The 14,714-nt window shown below is 46.5% G+C and overlaps 2 protein-coding genes across 3 annotated transcripts; one reads left to right on the forward strand and one right to left on the reverse strand.

Annotated features, from left to right (window-relative positions):
* Window positions 1-1,759: 1,759 nt before the first annotated feature.
* Window positions 1,760-6,020, forward strand: LOC136473629 (protein CDC73 homolog). 2 transcript variants are annotated; one of them, XM_066471281.1, is made up of 4 exons: window positions 1,760-2,800; window positions 4,234-4,316; window positions 4,406-4,507; window positions 5,724-6,020. In XM_066471281.1, exons 1-3 carry the CDS (start codon window positions 1,831-1,833, stop codon window positions 4,490-4,492), a joined length of 1,140 nt encoding a protein of 379 aa, XP_066327378.1. In that variant the 5' UTR covers window positions 1,760-1,830; the 3' UTR covers window positions 4,493-4,507; window positions 5,724-6,020. The 2 variants fall into 2 exon arrangements, with proteins under 2 accessions (XP_066327378.1, XP_066327389.1); XM_066471292.1 differs by having other exon boundaries at window positions 5,820-6,020.
* A 228-nt stretch (window positions 6,021-6,248) lies between these two features.
* On the reverse strand, window positions 6,249-7,257 carry LOC136473637 (non-specific lipid transfer protein GPI-anchored 5-like). Its single transcript, XM_066471300.1, has 2 exons — window positions 6,799-7,257; window positions 6,249-6,696 (listed from the first exon to the last, which is right to left on the reverse strand). The coding sequence occupies exons 1-2, from the start codon at window positions 7,127-7,129 to the stop codon at window positions 6,386-6,388; spliced, it is 642 nt and encodes a 213-aa protein (XP_066327397.1). The 5' UTR covers window positions 7,130-7,257; the 3' UTR covers window positions 6,249-6,385.
* Window positions 7,258-14,714: the final 7,457 nt, after the last annotated feature.

Raw genomic sequence — 14,714 nt, forward strand, 5'->3', positions numbered from 1 at the left:
TGGTAGATTATCGGTAGACGGTGCGTGTAATCAGGAACCAGATGGTGACACAAGGCGCAGAGACAGCGATTTAGACAGGTTCGGGCCGTCTGATCGACGTAATACCCTACGTCCTGTGTCTTTGGTGTATTGTATTGAGATGTGGTAGATAGATCCTGTCCACTAGGGGACCCCTACCTCTCCTTATATACTCTAGAGGGATAGGGTTACAAGAAAAGTAGCATATTTGGTACTATACAATAACTAGTACAACTTGTAATCTTGCCGTGCACGTCTCGATCTTATGGGCCAGGCCACCTCTGATGGTGCGGCCCATGTCTTGTCTTGAGGATACCGGGGGCCATACCCCCACACACACCCTCATCCTCTTCATCAACTGCATCAGCAATCTACAGTCTGTCCCAATCAACACCACCATAACATTCTACAGCCTGTGAACTGCCAAGGACATCACATGTTTCCTGTTCTACAGGCTTATCATTGCTACCAGCATCTCCAATTTGTTCTACTGCATCTACACTAACCTCAGGCTCCGCATCGAGCCTGGAGAAATTGAGAAAAATTTGGCAAGGTCACTGTATTGGCTTTCCAAACTGAGTTAGAGAAATACAAACACTGCAAGAAAGAGGAATCATACCGAATAAGGTCACTCCATCTGCAGTCCATGGGGATTTTGATTGCTCTTTGTTACCCTAGCAAATCACCGTGGGTGGGCTCGCCGTGGGGGGCCGCTCGTCGTGGGTGGGGGCGCTGGGCCGCTCGCCGTGGGTGGGGGTGGGTGCTCGCTGTGGTGTGTGGGGGTGGGGCTTGCCGTGGATGGGGTGCTCGCCGTGGGGGTGCCTCGCTCGGTGCTCGGCGAAGCAGCAGCAGCCGATCCGTTTCTGTGCCCATCCGTTCCGTCTATGCGAGCACCAGAGAAAGAAAGAGGAAACAGATAGAAAAGGGTCCCAAAGCTCTCGGATGGTATTCTGGCGGATGAATCACGTTTCATAATAATAAGGTGGCGAAGCCCCGTAACGGGATGATACACCACCGAAGCCCACTTTCCGTGTAATGGTAGAATTCGGGGAAAAAAAGGGCCTTTTACTTGTACGCCATTATAAAAGTTCGAAATAATCTACGTGCCATTGAAATTTTGAAAAGTTCCTCGGTACCCTCGCTCGAAGTTTTTTTTTACCTACGTGCCACTTTCGTCAGTTTTCCTTGTAACTTCAAGCAGAAAAGACGATTTTGCCCTCAGTTATAAAATGCATCAAAATTTTCATTCTTTCCTCAGGTGCCACTGTAACTTCCTGTGATTCAAAAAACTTCACTTTTTTCTCTGTATCATTATGAAAAACTTTAATAATTATAATAAATTTGAAATGCATCCAAAATTTTTAAAAAATTTTGGATGCATTTCAAATTTATTATAATTATTAAAGTTTTTCACATGCACACGTACAAGCTGTTACCATGATCTTTTTCATAATGGTACAGAGAAAAAAGTGAAGTTTTTTGAATCACAGGAAGTTACAGTGGCACCTGAGGAAAGAATGAAAATTTTGATGCATTCTATAACTGAGGGTAAAATCATCTTTTCCGCTTGCTGTTACAAGAAAAACTGACAAAAGTGGCACGTAGGTAAAAGAAACTTCGGGCGAGGGTACTGAGGAACTTTTTAAAATTTCAATGGCACGTAGATCATTTCAAACTTTTATAATGGCGTACAGGTAATTGTCTCAAAAAAAAAAAAGCCCAGCCAGGGCACACCGGCAAAGTGATAAATAAATAAAAAAAGGCACACCGGCAAAACCCAAACCCAGGAGGCACACAGCATCGCCGGCGGCGATGGATCCCCTCTCCGTGCTCCGCGACTACGCCGCGCGCAACGAGCTGGACAAGATCATCTTCTCCGGCGACGAGATCCACTTCGGCTCCGACTACACCTTCCCGGCTTCCACCCCCACCGCCTTCGCCTCCAAGCAGTCAGGTCGCCCCTACCCGCTCTCCGCCGCCGTCTTCCTCGCGCAGCACCACGACCTCAAGCACACCGACTTCATCCAGGCCGCGCGCCTCCGCCGCATCCCGCCCGTCTCCCTCCCCGACCGCAAGACCTTCCTCGACTTCCTCCGCTTCGGCCACAACTCGCTCCCCTCCGCCGACCCGCTCCTCCCCTCCGCCTTCCAGCCGCAGGAGCCCCACCTCCACCCGCCCTCGCCGCCGCCCGAGGACCCCGCGGCCGCCGAGGAGGCCACCACGGGGAAGCAAATCCGCGCGCTCGAGCGGCCCTTCAAGGACCGCAACGCGATCCTCGACGCCCGCGGCCGCGATTTCCTCGCCGTCTTCCAGGCCGCCGTGCGCCGCCAGGACGAGCAGCGCAAGGCCGGCGGCAAGGACGCGGCGCCCTCTTCCCGCCCCGACTCTGGCTCCGCCGCTGCAGCCTTGGCCAAACCCAAGGTGCTGGACAGGTCCCTGGGCGACGGCGTCGTCCCCATCATCCTCGTGCCCAGCGCCTCGCAGACGCTGATTACGATCTACAACGTCAAGGAGTTCCTCGAGGACGGGGTGTTCGTGCCCAGCGAGGAGAGGATGCGGGCGACCAAAGGAGGGAAGCCGGAGAGCGTCACGGTGCAGAAGAAGCTGATTCGTACGGAGAGAGCTGGCGGCGCTGGGGGTGCCGTCTCCTTCGAGGTTAGGGACAAGCCGGCTTCGCTCAAGTCGGACGATTGGGGGCGGGTGGTGGCCGTGTTTGTGCTCGGCAAGGAGTGGCAGTTTAAGGACTGGCCCTTCAAGGACCATGTAGAGATCTTCAACAGAGGTGTGCCTCTTGCTCCTTTATTATTGTACACGGTATTCATCATGCATATACAATCTGTTTTTGATATGGTCGTGTAGCTTCAGTGTGGTTGAAATTTATGTTTGTAGCTTCATTTGACATGTAGAATGTTATATCCATATTATAGGATATGATTGCTTCGGTGCCATTTTGTTAGGAGCTTACCTTTTTGTCACAAATGAGTTAAAGGCTACGTCACTTGTGGCTTTGAGCAAGAAATTGGTTTTTCTGCAGTGTTTGTTGCCACTTCAGGAATTAAACAGCAGCATGTAATTGTTGAGCTTACCTGTTTAGCTTCTTTAGACTAGATATTTATGTTCGGATAATCTAAAATGAGAGGACTCGTTTTATGCTTGACACAAGAGCCCTCCTGAAAGACTGCTCTGTCGGAAGCTAGATTAGCCAAAAATGGAATGGACAAAGTGAACGACGGAAGCAAGATACGGAGTCAAGTAAGAATTGCATGCAGGAAGTAAGAACGGGACAGACCTTCGACCTTCGATTCTGGCGATGGCAATGCTCCGGGCTATGGGGGCACTCCAGTTATGGTTAGAGTTTAGGACTTGGGTTAGGGGTTCAGGTGGGGGATGGGGATAGGGATTTGTGGATGCTCCAGGTGATGGTGATGGCGGCACTGCAGTTAGGTTTAGGGATCGGGGTGAGGGTTCAGGTTGGGGAGGTTGCCAGTTTGGCGATGGCTGGCAGCGGTCAGGACAGTGAGGTGGTGGGCGCGCCACCTGCTGCCGTGGCAGAGGAGGCTGGATAGAAGGGTTGACTGCTGGGGAGGCTCACCAGTGTGGTTAGGAGAGGGCGGGTAATATAGGGGCGGTGGTTGGTGTGTACGGGTGGTGATGGCACCTAGGGTAACACCAGAGGCCATGCGTGCGGTGGGTGGGGGTGGCGGACATTGGACATGTGTAGTCATGTAGATGGCGGGCATCTGGTGTTGGGCATGCTTGTGTTGGTGGCGGCAAGTGAGGAGAGTGGGGGAGGCGGAGGAAGGGATGAGACTGGGCGAGGTTCGTTGATCCTAGATAGGTCTTGCTTTAGCATTATCTGGAGAGTGCCTTCTGCCTAGATGTTTTTTTGTTCTTCTAGTCACAGCTACTAGGCATCACCAACCACCCTGCTTCTGAAGGGGTCTATCTATTCTATTTAGTACTGGATAAATTAAATGCTTTAACAACTGTAAGTTCAGATCACCATATTCTGTTATGGACTTTCAATTTCTGTATATTTACTTGTTATATGCCTATATCACTTCATGATATGTACCATCATTTTTGTAGACACGATTAACTTGGTAATTAAATGTTGTATTGAGTGCAAAGAAGGAAATCACTATATTATTCTTATTCTCATGCAGACGATGTAGGATACTATTTGTGTCATCTAACATGTTGAAACTTTGACAGTTATTGGTTTGTATGTGCGCTTTGAAGATGATAGTGTGGAGGCAGCCAAGGTGGTGAAACAGTGGAATGTGAAAATCATATCTGTAAGTCTGGGATAAAAGTTGCATATTCTTGGGTACAGCCAGTTCCAACACTGCAGTGCTTACATCTACATGGTTATGCTCTGGTGCAGATAAGCAAAAATAAAAGGCATCAAGACAGAACAGCTGCTCTTGAAGTATGGGAGCGCTTGGAGGAATTTATGCGGGCACGTACATAATTGATGTGCAGTCATGTATGCCTTCTGATTTCACTTTTACTGAGTTCTTGTTATATTTCACAGCAAGTTCTAACAGGATTGGATATCATGTTCTGTATGATTAAATTGTCTGCTCAGTGACCATAAGGGAATAAACAATACATTTGTGTTCACTGAAATTTTATTGAGTCTAGCATATTACTATGGAATAATGAGCTAATTTTGGTAACATTGTCTAGGGTATACCTTTAGTTATCTGCACTTTCTGTTGCTAGTAATTGGACGCGCTAGTTTCAGGTACTGAAGAACTTTCTTATTTATTCCATCTGTAAAGTGTTAGAATGTGTCATGGATCAGTAAAATAGGGCTTGTTAAATGTCAGTATAAAGTTAATTTATTTGATTCTGAGCCTTGTTTGGCTTGTGGATAACAGCTCATGTCCGTAAGTGACTAAGTACCAATTTATGCTATTTTAGTGACAATCTATAAGGATTTGTTAACTGTACAAATGTTACCCTTTTTGTTTTTGATTCAGTTGTCCTTGAATTACTTAGCTTTTGTGCAAGTTAAATTACTTCCCAAAATTTAGTAGCTAGTCAAATTATCCCCACTGTAATTACAAAATATGGAAGGTGTTCGTAATAATTAACATTTCCTATCTCAAAAAATATAAAGCATAATGATTTTTTGTGATGTTATTAGATTAATTTTAAAAGTGATAACATAATTTTTTGTGATGTTATTAGATTAATTTTCCCCACTTTAATAAATAATATTCCCTTTGACCAACAGTTACTCTACTAGTACATAATTTTTGTGATGTTATTAGATTTATTTTTAAAAGTGATTACTTATGATTATGATTTGGCTATCTATCTAGATATACACTATGTCTAGATACATAGTTAAAATTATGTATCTAGACAAGCCAGAATGACTTATAATTTGGAACGGAGGGAGTAGAAATTATTTGTCAAAGCCTTGTAGTAGTAAGAATGAAAGAAAAATATGCCATATTATTTGGATGGATGGTGTAAGTGATTATTTGCCGATAGTGGTAACTGGACTAGGAACTGTACTACAGGTTATATCTTTTCTAATTGGTAGTCTTTGGCTATGCATCCTTTTGCTGAAGGATCCTTCACCTGTTCATTGTTAGGGCAGTATCCCGTCATATTTCTGTCAAATTTGATGAAACATTTCCCATTATCTAATACTACTCGGTGACGTTGCTTCTCAATGTTGTTTTCAGTGTGACTGTTAAACACCCAAATGTTTTGTTGAGCTGGAGGCAGACTTTGTGCTCGCTGAATTACTGGTCGGCATAATGACTTTATTTTTCTTAAAGGGAAAGGATAAAAGACAACCATTTTCCTAGATTCAATCTCAATATTGGTCGGTGACTTTAGATGGAGAATGGAATGACTGGGAGCTCATGAAGACCGCAATCTTTCTACGCTAGGATGTATTTGTAATGTTGTACTTGCAAACTGTTAACTTCGTATTTCTAGGCAAGTATATGAGATAATTTTGCAAGTTGCGCTTTCTACTAGTACTTCTCTATGTTGCGGGGTCGCTGGCTGTCAATCTTTTCGTGCTCCTGCAATTATATGAGGTCTAAGTTTTACATTTCTCTCTATAATAATCTGCTTCAGTTTGGCGTTATAATGTAAAATGAATGGCCTGATGTGTGAATGCCCTGTTTGCTTGGCTGATAAGCCAGGCTGAAAAGTACTGTTCGCTAATTTGTTGTGAGAGAAAAATACTGTACCTGATAAGCCATGATCTGATTTCCGGGGCATCTGCTTTGCTTCTGTACAATGGAAACGTTTTTATTGTAGCTGCACAACAGTAGGGTGCAGTTTCAACTTCACATCAGCACATTTGGCGTTCTAATAGCTTAGCAGACTACAGTTACACATACATGGTTGAGAGTGAAGCAAGAAACACAGCGACGAATACAGTGCCTGCAGCCATGTCTCTGGAGCGTGTCGCGCCCGCTGCATGCAGCAGTTCCGGGAGCTTCGATCCATTGCCTGCCGGCGCCGCCGCTGCAGTGGCAGAAGCATCTTCTGTGGGTGTCGGCGGTGCTCCTGACGTGACTGGATCAGCAGCCGGAGTGCCCGACGACGGTTCAGTTGACGGTGTGGTGGCTGCCGGAGTCGTTGCGGACGGAGGCGAAGTGCCTGGCACCGGCGGCGTGGAGCCCTCGCCGGTGGCGGCTTCTGCAGCATCACAAGAGAAATGGCAGCTTGTGAAGCTGGTGAGTGGTGAATGAGCCGTACCAGGAACGACTGTTGTTTGTGCGAAAATCATGCATAATGTACCATCGCATGGGTTGGGCAGGTCGCAGACGTTGGGGATCATGGCCTGCGCCTGGCCGAGGAACAGCCCGATGGGGCTGGGCGCGAGCGTGGACGCGACGCAGAGGCACGGCGCCTGGGCCTGCAGGAAGCCCCGGAGCTGGGAGCAGCAGGACGCGAGCGTCGCCGAGCCGACGCCGAAGACGTAGCCGATGCACGGGGACAGGCTGAGTGGCGCCGGCGGGCAGCTGGGCAAGGCCGGGAACGCCGCCGCCATCTGCTGGCCCGAGGACAGTGTCGCCGTCGCCGTGACGATGACGAGGGCGAGAGTCACCTGGAGCCACCGCCCGGACATGGCCGGTGAATGATGACTGGGACTGACGGTGGGGTTTTCGGCGAGGACGGCGGCGGTTGAACGTACGAGACGAGGACCAGGAGGCGAGTAGGCGACGGTGGTTTATACCGCAGGCTGTTGGGAAAAAAATGGGGCTTGTGTACGTATGGGGCAAAAGATTTGTGTGCCTCACTGCCTCACTCCAGGTGGATGGGCCGGTCTATCTAACTCGCTTTGGTACGGTGTCTGAGTTTGGATCGGTATGCATGCTTCGAATGCGACCCTGCCTTCTTTTCCAGGGTTTATCGGTGAACTGACCGGAGAATATATGTATGTCTCACTCTCTTGCATTCCACAATTTCGTTGTTTGTCTTTTGACCTCAGCTCGCTCGGGTTGGTGATCAGCCCTCTAAGAAGGCGTTTCAGTTCTTGGTTTTGGCCTCTAGAGGCTAGTCACCGTGAGGCGTGAGTCATTTCTGCCTTTGTGCACTTTGCCTGGTTCATTTTCTGGGGGAGACAACTTGTTTGGAAACTGAAACGGATCCAGGGTAGGTTGGTGGTGTCACTGGTGTGAATCGCGTGTGATACTAGCCAATTCTTGTGAAATACAAACGCGGCATGCATGAGGTGTAACTAAGAGCTTATTTGTGGATCCACTAGTGCTAATAATTAGTAGCTAAAAGTAGTATTAGTAGATTGAAACGGACTTGCTAGTAGTTCCACTGATAATAGGTGCCAACTATCTATATTAGCAACATATTAGTGGGATCCAAATAACCTCTCGCTAAAAATTAGCTAGCTAGCTAACTATTAGTACCGGTAGATCCAAACAGACTGTAAATGATCATTATAGCTAGGAGTATTTGCCTCTATAAGAAAAACATTTTATGATGAATCCATTAAAGAGAAGTTGAGATGGTTAAACAACGGACCATCAAGCGATCCATCGCCTGACCGATTATTGGTACCTTTAGCTTTTTCGCTTTGTTCATCTTTGATGTCTCCACTAAGACCGTTAGAGTGCGCAGCGGAATACGGCCCAGCTCGCTATACCCGCAAGCCGACGCCCCTCGGGCATAGGTCCACCGGAGCCCATAACATACAAAGGTCATGGCCTAACTCAACCAAAAAGACTAGCCTGATAAGTGAGGGCTGCTCCCGCCTTATATGTTGTGCTCACCCACCGTCAATTACCGATGTGGGACTAAACCTAACAATCTCCCATGTCACACATCGGACCCAACTCTTCACATCACACAACCATGTGCGATCTCTGGAAGATGTTTACCAGGCCCCGAGTCCAACGCTCAATGTCATACACAACCCGTGTGACCTCCGAGAGGTTAACAGGCTCCCCCGTCACTATGTGACCCTGGAGATTTTCTAGGTTTTTCTAACCATGGGCTTCAATACCACTTGTTAGAGTGATCAGCGGAATCCGGTTCAGCTCGCTATACCCACAAGCCGGCGCCCGTCGGGCCTAAGTCCATCAAAGCCCAACATACCCAGGCATTAGGCCTCACTCAACCCAAAAGACTAACCTAATAGGTTAGAGCTACCCCGTCTTATATGTTGTGCTCCTCCATCATCAATTATCGATGTGGGACTAAACATAACAATTGGTATCGGAGCAAATTCCAGATCTCGAACTGCCAATTGTTTTGATCTGCAGTATACCGTGAACTCCTTGATTTTATAGAGACCAGATACTCCGCAACGAGTCCAACCCGGACTCCTCCTGCCGTCCAAAAACTCGGCAACAAATCCTTCCCTTGTTCGCAGATTTTTCCTTCAGCCGCACACCAATGCAACTTTTCCTACACGGATACATGCATTGTGGGCCCAATAGGTGGCCTTATACTCCACAACTCCTCACATGCCTGAGTCCTCATGAGGCTGTAGCGGTGTCATTGGTTGACCGAGCAATTAAAAAGAAAAGGAACCACACCTTGCATGCAATGGACTCGAATCCTAGCTGGACTCCCATGCACGTGTAGAACCAGTGGCGGATCTAGAAATACAGGTTAGGAAGGGCTTATTCTTCTTAATTTCTACACTTAGCCTCTTTTTCTAAAGTTTAATGGCTATAAATTTATAGTAGGGGCTTCGGAGGGGCTCTATGCATCCGGCGATGGTAGTAGGGGCTCGAGCCTCGGCTGCCCCGGTGCTGGATCCGCCCCTGTGTAGAACCCTGCTCTCCAATATCGATACGACTCCTCAATCTCAATTCCGTGACTTTCTATTGTGATGCCGTATGCCCTCCTAGCCGCACCAGTGCATGCCCTTAACGGTGTCACGCCTCCACCGGTACATGCCATAATCGAGCATCCCGAGCGTTTCCATGGACCGTTCTCCAAACCTCGAACAAGCAATCTCCATAATACGTCTGAGTCCACCCTGGCTTATGCCACCATCGTTGCTTCTTCTCTGTCGAGTCTGCAACGATCACTCCGATCATGATCAAACTCCCATTGATCCGATCCTGAGTCAAAGCCGCCATCTTCATCCACGACGTCTTCCAGCCGCACCGTCGAACCTCACCGTCACGTCTGACAAGCCCCTATCGAACAATAGCCACCAGCCGCTTGAAGTTTCCAACTCCACCGATCGAGTCGCCGATCGCCGCCATGCTCCACCTTGCGCCATGTCCTTCTCCGGACACACCCGTGGGAGCCTTGCGCGGTGTGGAACATATCCATCGCACCTCTTACGATCTTCTTCTATAAATGGTTCTAGATACCACTTGTTAGAGTGCGCAACGGAATACGGCCCGACTCGCTATACCCATGAGTCGGTGCCCCTCGGGCCTAGGTCCACCAGAGCCCACAACATACCAAGGTCTTAGGCCTAAGTCAACCCAAAAGACTAGCCTGATAGGTGAGGGCTGCCCTCACCTTATATGTTGTGCTCACCCACCATCAATTACCGATGTGGGACTAAACCTAGACGTGGAGATCGGGTTGATGGCGGCTGGTGGCTGTTGTTCGATAGGGGCTAGTCAGACATGACGGCCAAGTTCGATGGTGCGGCTAGAAGATGTCGTGGATGAAGACAGCGGCTTCGACCCAGGATCAAATCAATGGGAGTTTGATCATGATCGGAGTGATCATTGCAGATTCGGCAGAGAAGAAGCAATGATGGTGGCGTAAGCTAGGGTGGACTCAGACGTATTATGGAGATTTCTTGTTCAAGGTTTGGAGGACGGTCGATGGAAACGCTTGGGATGCTCGATTATGGCATGTACCGATGCAGACATGACACCGTTAAGGGCACGTGCTGGTGTGGCTAGGAGGGCAGGAGGGCATACTGATGAGGACATCACTCCTTCGGATGTACCCACTGATCCTCCAATAGTTATGTAAGGTCCAATGACCCGAGCTCGATTGCGTCAACTCAATTTAGAGGTGAGCTCATTCTTAAGCGATTCTTTTCATACTTTTGAGAATAGACTACTACCTAATGATGTTATCTTGCTTAGGAAAATAGGAGAGGGTCATGAGGAACTTGGAGAAAGGTATAGAGGTGGAGAAGACCAGCAAGGATGACCAACACAAGCTGGAGGCCCAGTCCAACTGAAGTTGGAGCCCATCTCGGGTTCCAGGACCAGTCTGTCATAAAACTGGTCACACGGGCGCGTCCGAGCTCCGTTTTCAACGATCCACATATGGATGGAAAGATAATTAGATAAGGAAGCCAGTGCAAGTGGTCTCACATCAAAATCCCTTTGGAATCAACGGAAATCATCAAAATAAGTCAGCGTCCAGAATCTGCCAGGGTGCCGCGACACTGTCTTTTGGTCCATTGGACCGTGTATCGTGTTTGGATCCATTAGGGGGCGTGTCCAGGGGTGTTTGCACGACCCTAGAGTCTTCATAAATAGCCTCCACCCCTCCATTAGGATTTGTGGGTTTTTCTTAGATTAATCTGTCAAGAACAGGTTCATCGTTCATCGGTTTGTGAGACCCTAATATCATGAGATTAATCATTCATCGGTAATTTGGTTGTTTTCTTTCTTGTTCTTGCTTGTGTTCTTCGTTGCGCAGGCAGGGGTTAACCTTCTTGGCGAGGTCAACTAGATCTGTGTCTCGGTTGATAACCAGAGGAGTTATGATAAGATTGTAGGGTTCGATCTTTCGATCTGAAGCCGGATCGGTGTCATTCTCTGCCACAATGATAGTTACCTTTACCTGATGGAAGATAGGGATCCCCGTCCTCATTAAGTGGTATCAAAGCTAACGTATATCGTCAAGTTCATATTTATCCCCTAGTTTTGAGTGTTTCGCATTTGCCCCATAGTCTAGTGCCATACTCATTTTTTTTCCTGTGCTAAAACCTTTCGCGCCATAGCCTTTGCATATTTCAGTTTTAGAGTCCGTCGTTTTGAGTTTGTGTCCTAGTCAAGGTCTTGTTGCTGGTTAGATCATGTTAGAGTCCAGTTCATGTGTTTTCCCCATCGTTTCCATCAAATCCTTGTTGCCATGACCAATTTTGTGTGTATTATTTCCGTTTTGTCCTCTAATTCGGAGTTAGTTCTCAAAACTGGTCTAGTTTTCGCATATGAACTCAGATTTCGACGTTTCATATATCAAAATCGATCGAAAAATTTTTTGAATCCGTTTGTCCCCCACTTTATCGGGGTCGGAAAATTTTATTTTGACCAAAAACTGGTCACAAAATCCTCTTTTTGTGGTCACAAGCTTTTTGCCAATTTTGAGCACATCTTCTGAATTTTCCACAGGACACGCCTTTCACTTATTTAAGCTCATATTTTTTATGGTTACTTCTTTTGTGCTCCTAAGTGAAAAAAATATCAAACAAATTAAAACAAAAAGTCAAAGTTTCCCAAAAAAAAACAACGACAGCCCCAAAAATAGAAAAGAGAGAGGGGCAAAAGAGTAACAATATCTAAAGGAGCACATAGAGAAGGCCAAAGTGAGCTGTGTTAGCGTGTGCTGTCTGGTGCCTTGTTCGTGTTGCTCTTGCTATCCACCATACTTGTTTGTCACACACCTGGTACTTGGAATATTTTAGACCAGCAACGAGAACAAGTACTTTGGACTATAATTCAGCATTACTTTCTATTACTAACTTGTGTGCCAAATATACATATTATTCTTTGTATGCCTTCCAAGCTCTATAAACTCTTCAGATCAGTACAGAAAAAGGCCCTTGCAATCTCGGTACCACTACCTCACAGGTATCACGATCCAGCCGCCGATTGTACCGTCCACTGCTTGTGTTGGTAAGAACTTTATAAGAGCTTGGTAAGACGCTTCCACTTGCTATGAAAAGTGACACCACTGCAACCACGTCGTCATTTGGTAGGAATAACTTTCACTGTTTGTTTCTGTTTTTGTGTTTACAATGGCAGGAGATGATCAGACTAGAGATAATAATCCCAAGGATTTAAACGAGTGTGTCAGCCAAGAGCAACTGCAAGCTACTGTAGAGAATACCCAAAAAAAGATGAATGAGGCCATTAGGAAGGCCATCACTAATGCACTCATTGAACTCAACTTTGGCAACAGCATGGAGAGATTAGACAAACGAATTTCCACGCTAACCGACAAGGTTACTGAGTTGGAAACCTTTGTGGTGGTCAACAACGACATCTCCGGCAACAACACCGGTGGTCTCTTGCCAGAAGACACGGTGTATGATGCCAATGGGAACATAGATCGAGCAGCCTTCCGACAAGCAAGATTATGACGATGTCTTTGCCGCAACACGACAGGTATGGGTCATGTCCATCACCATCAAGGTAATAATCATCGTGTGCCCGATGATCCTTATGCTAAGATTAAGTTCATAATACCATCTTTTTTGGGTCATTATGATGCTGAGGGATATCTTGATTAGGAGATGACGGTAGAACAAAAGTTTAGTGTCCACCTTGTGCCTGAGCAACATAGAGTTCGACAAGCTACTAGTGAGTTTAAGGACTTTGCCATTATTTGGTGGAATGGGCTAGTTGCACATGATGCTTTACCTGGTACATGGGAAGAACTTAAGATAGCTATGCGTGATCGTTTTATTCCTCCTTCTCATCATATAGACTTGTGTAAGAAATTGATGCGTTTAGAACAAGGAGAGAAATCTATATAGGATTACTATGGTGAGCTCCAAAAGGGATTGATGCGTTGTAGTGGGGAACGAAGATTCCATTTGTCATTTCTATTTGGGTTTGAGGCGCGAGATTCAGGACATTGTTGATTATAAAGAATTTTACACTGTCAACCAGTTGTTTCAGTTTGCTATGCTTGCAGAAAAGGAATTGTAGAGGCGTGAATAGCAGAGCAAGAACAAGGTCACCACCACATACATGCCACGATCGGCACCATATTTGGGGCTGACCAAGCCAACCACTTTTCGGGCACCTCCACCAGCGAGCAAGCGACCAGCAGCCTCTGGAGTTACTGCTACACCTAAGGCACCTCCTGCATGACCTTTATATTCAGATAAAAATTCTTTGTAGGTGCCTACCAAGAGTGCCTCATTTGTTGCATTGACGGGACGCACTTCAGGCATTCAGTGCCACCGCTGCCATGGAATTGGCCATGTATAGAAGGACTGCCCAAGTCAGCAGGCATACATTGCTACAGAAGATGGTTACATCAGCACCTCTGACATTGAAGATGAAGAAGACAAAGATACAAATGAGGAGGATGGCGAAGTCCTTGGTGAAGAGGACACGGCGGCCTATAGGAACATCATTGTACAGCGGGTGCTCAGCACACAAGTACAACAACCTAAGAAGCTACAATGCCATAACTTGTTCAAGATTTCCCTTGTCATCAGCAACCGTCGAGCACGTGTCATTATTGATGGAGGTAGCTACAATAATTTGGTGAGTTCTGATTTGGTCAAGAAGCTCGGCTTGACCATAGGCCCGCACTCACGTCCATACCATATTTAGTGGCTAAATGATTCTAGAAAAGCAAAGGTAACACAAACTTGTAGAGTTTTATTTTCCATTAGTTCTTATGTTGATTCCGTTGATTGTGATGTGGTACCTATGCAAGCCTATTCACTTTTATTGGGTCATCCTTGGGAACATGACAATGATGCTACACACCATGGAAGAAGTAATAAATACACTTTTGTGCATAAAGGAAAGAAAATTACTTTGGTACCTTTGACCCCTGTTCAAATTATACAAGCTGATAGAGAACGAGCTGCTAGTTTGAATGATGTTCAATCTGAAAATTAGCAAGTTGCTAATTCTATTCTCCCACCTAAAAGGATAAGTCTACATCTATTTCTAAGGCCGAGGGGATTAAATTGAAGGGTGGTGTTATGCTTGCAACAAAATGTGACTTTATGAAATTTCTAATGATGATATTTGCTATGCTTTGGTATGCAAACAAGCTATGTTTTCGCTTGATGATATTGTTAGTTCGGTGCCTCCTGCTATCACTAACCTTTTGCAGGAGTATGAGGAAATTTTTCCAGCTGAGATACCCCTAGGGCTGCCACCTATGAGAGCGATAGAGCATCAAATCGATTTGATTCCAGGAGCAACCTTGCCCAACCGTGCTGCCTATCAAACCAATCCTGAGGAGACTAAGAAAATTCAGCGATAAGTCCAGGACCTTTTGGACCACAG

Source organism: Miscanthus floridulus, chromosome 1, assembly GCF_019320115.1.
Source record: "Miscanthus floridulus cultivar M001 chromosome 1, ASM1932011v1, whole genome shotgun sequence".
Classification (NCBI taxonomy): domain Eukaryota; kingdom Viridiplantae; phylum Streptophyta; class Magnoliopsida; order Poales; family Poaceae; genus Miscanthus; species Miscanthus floridulus.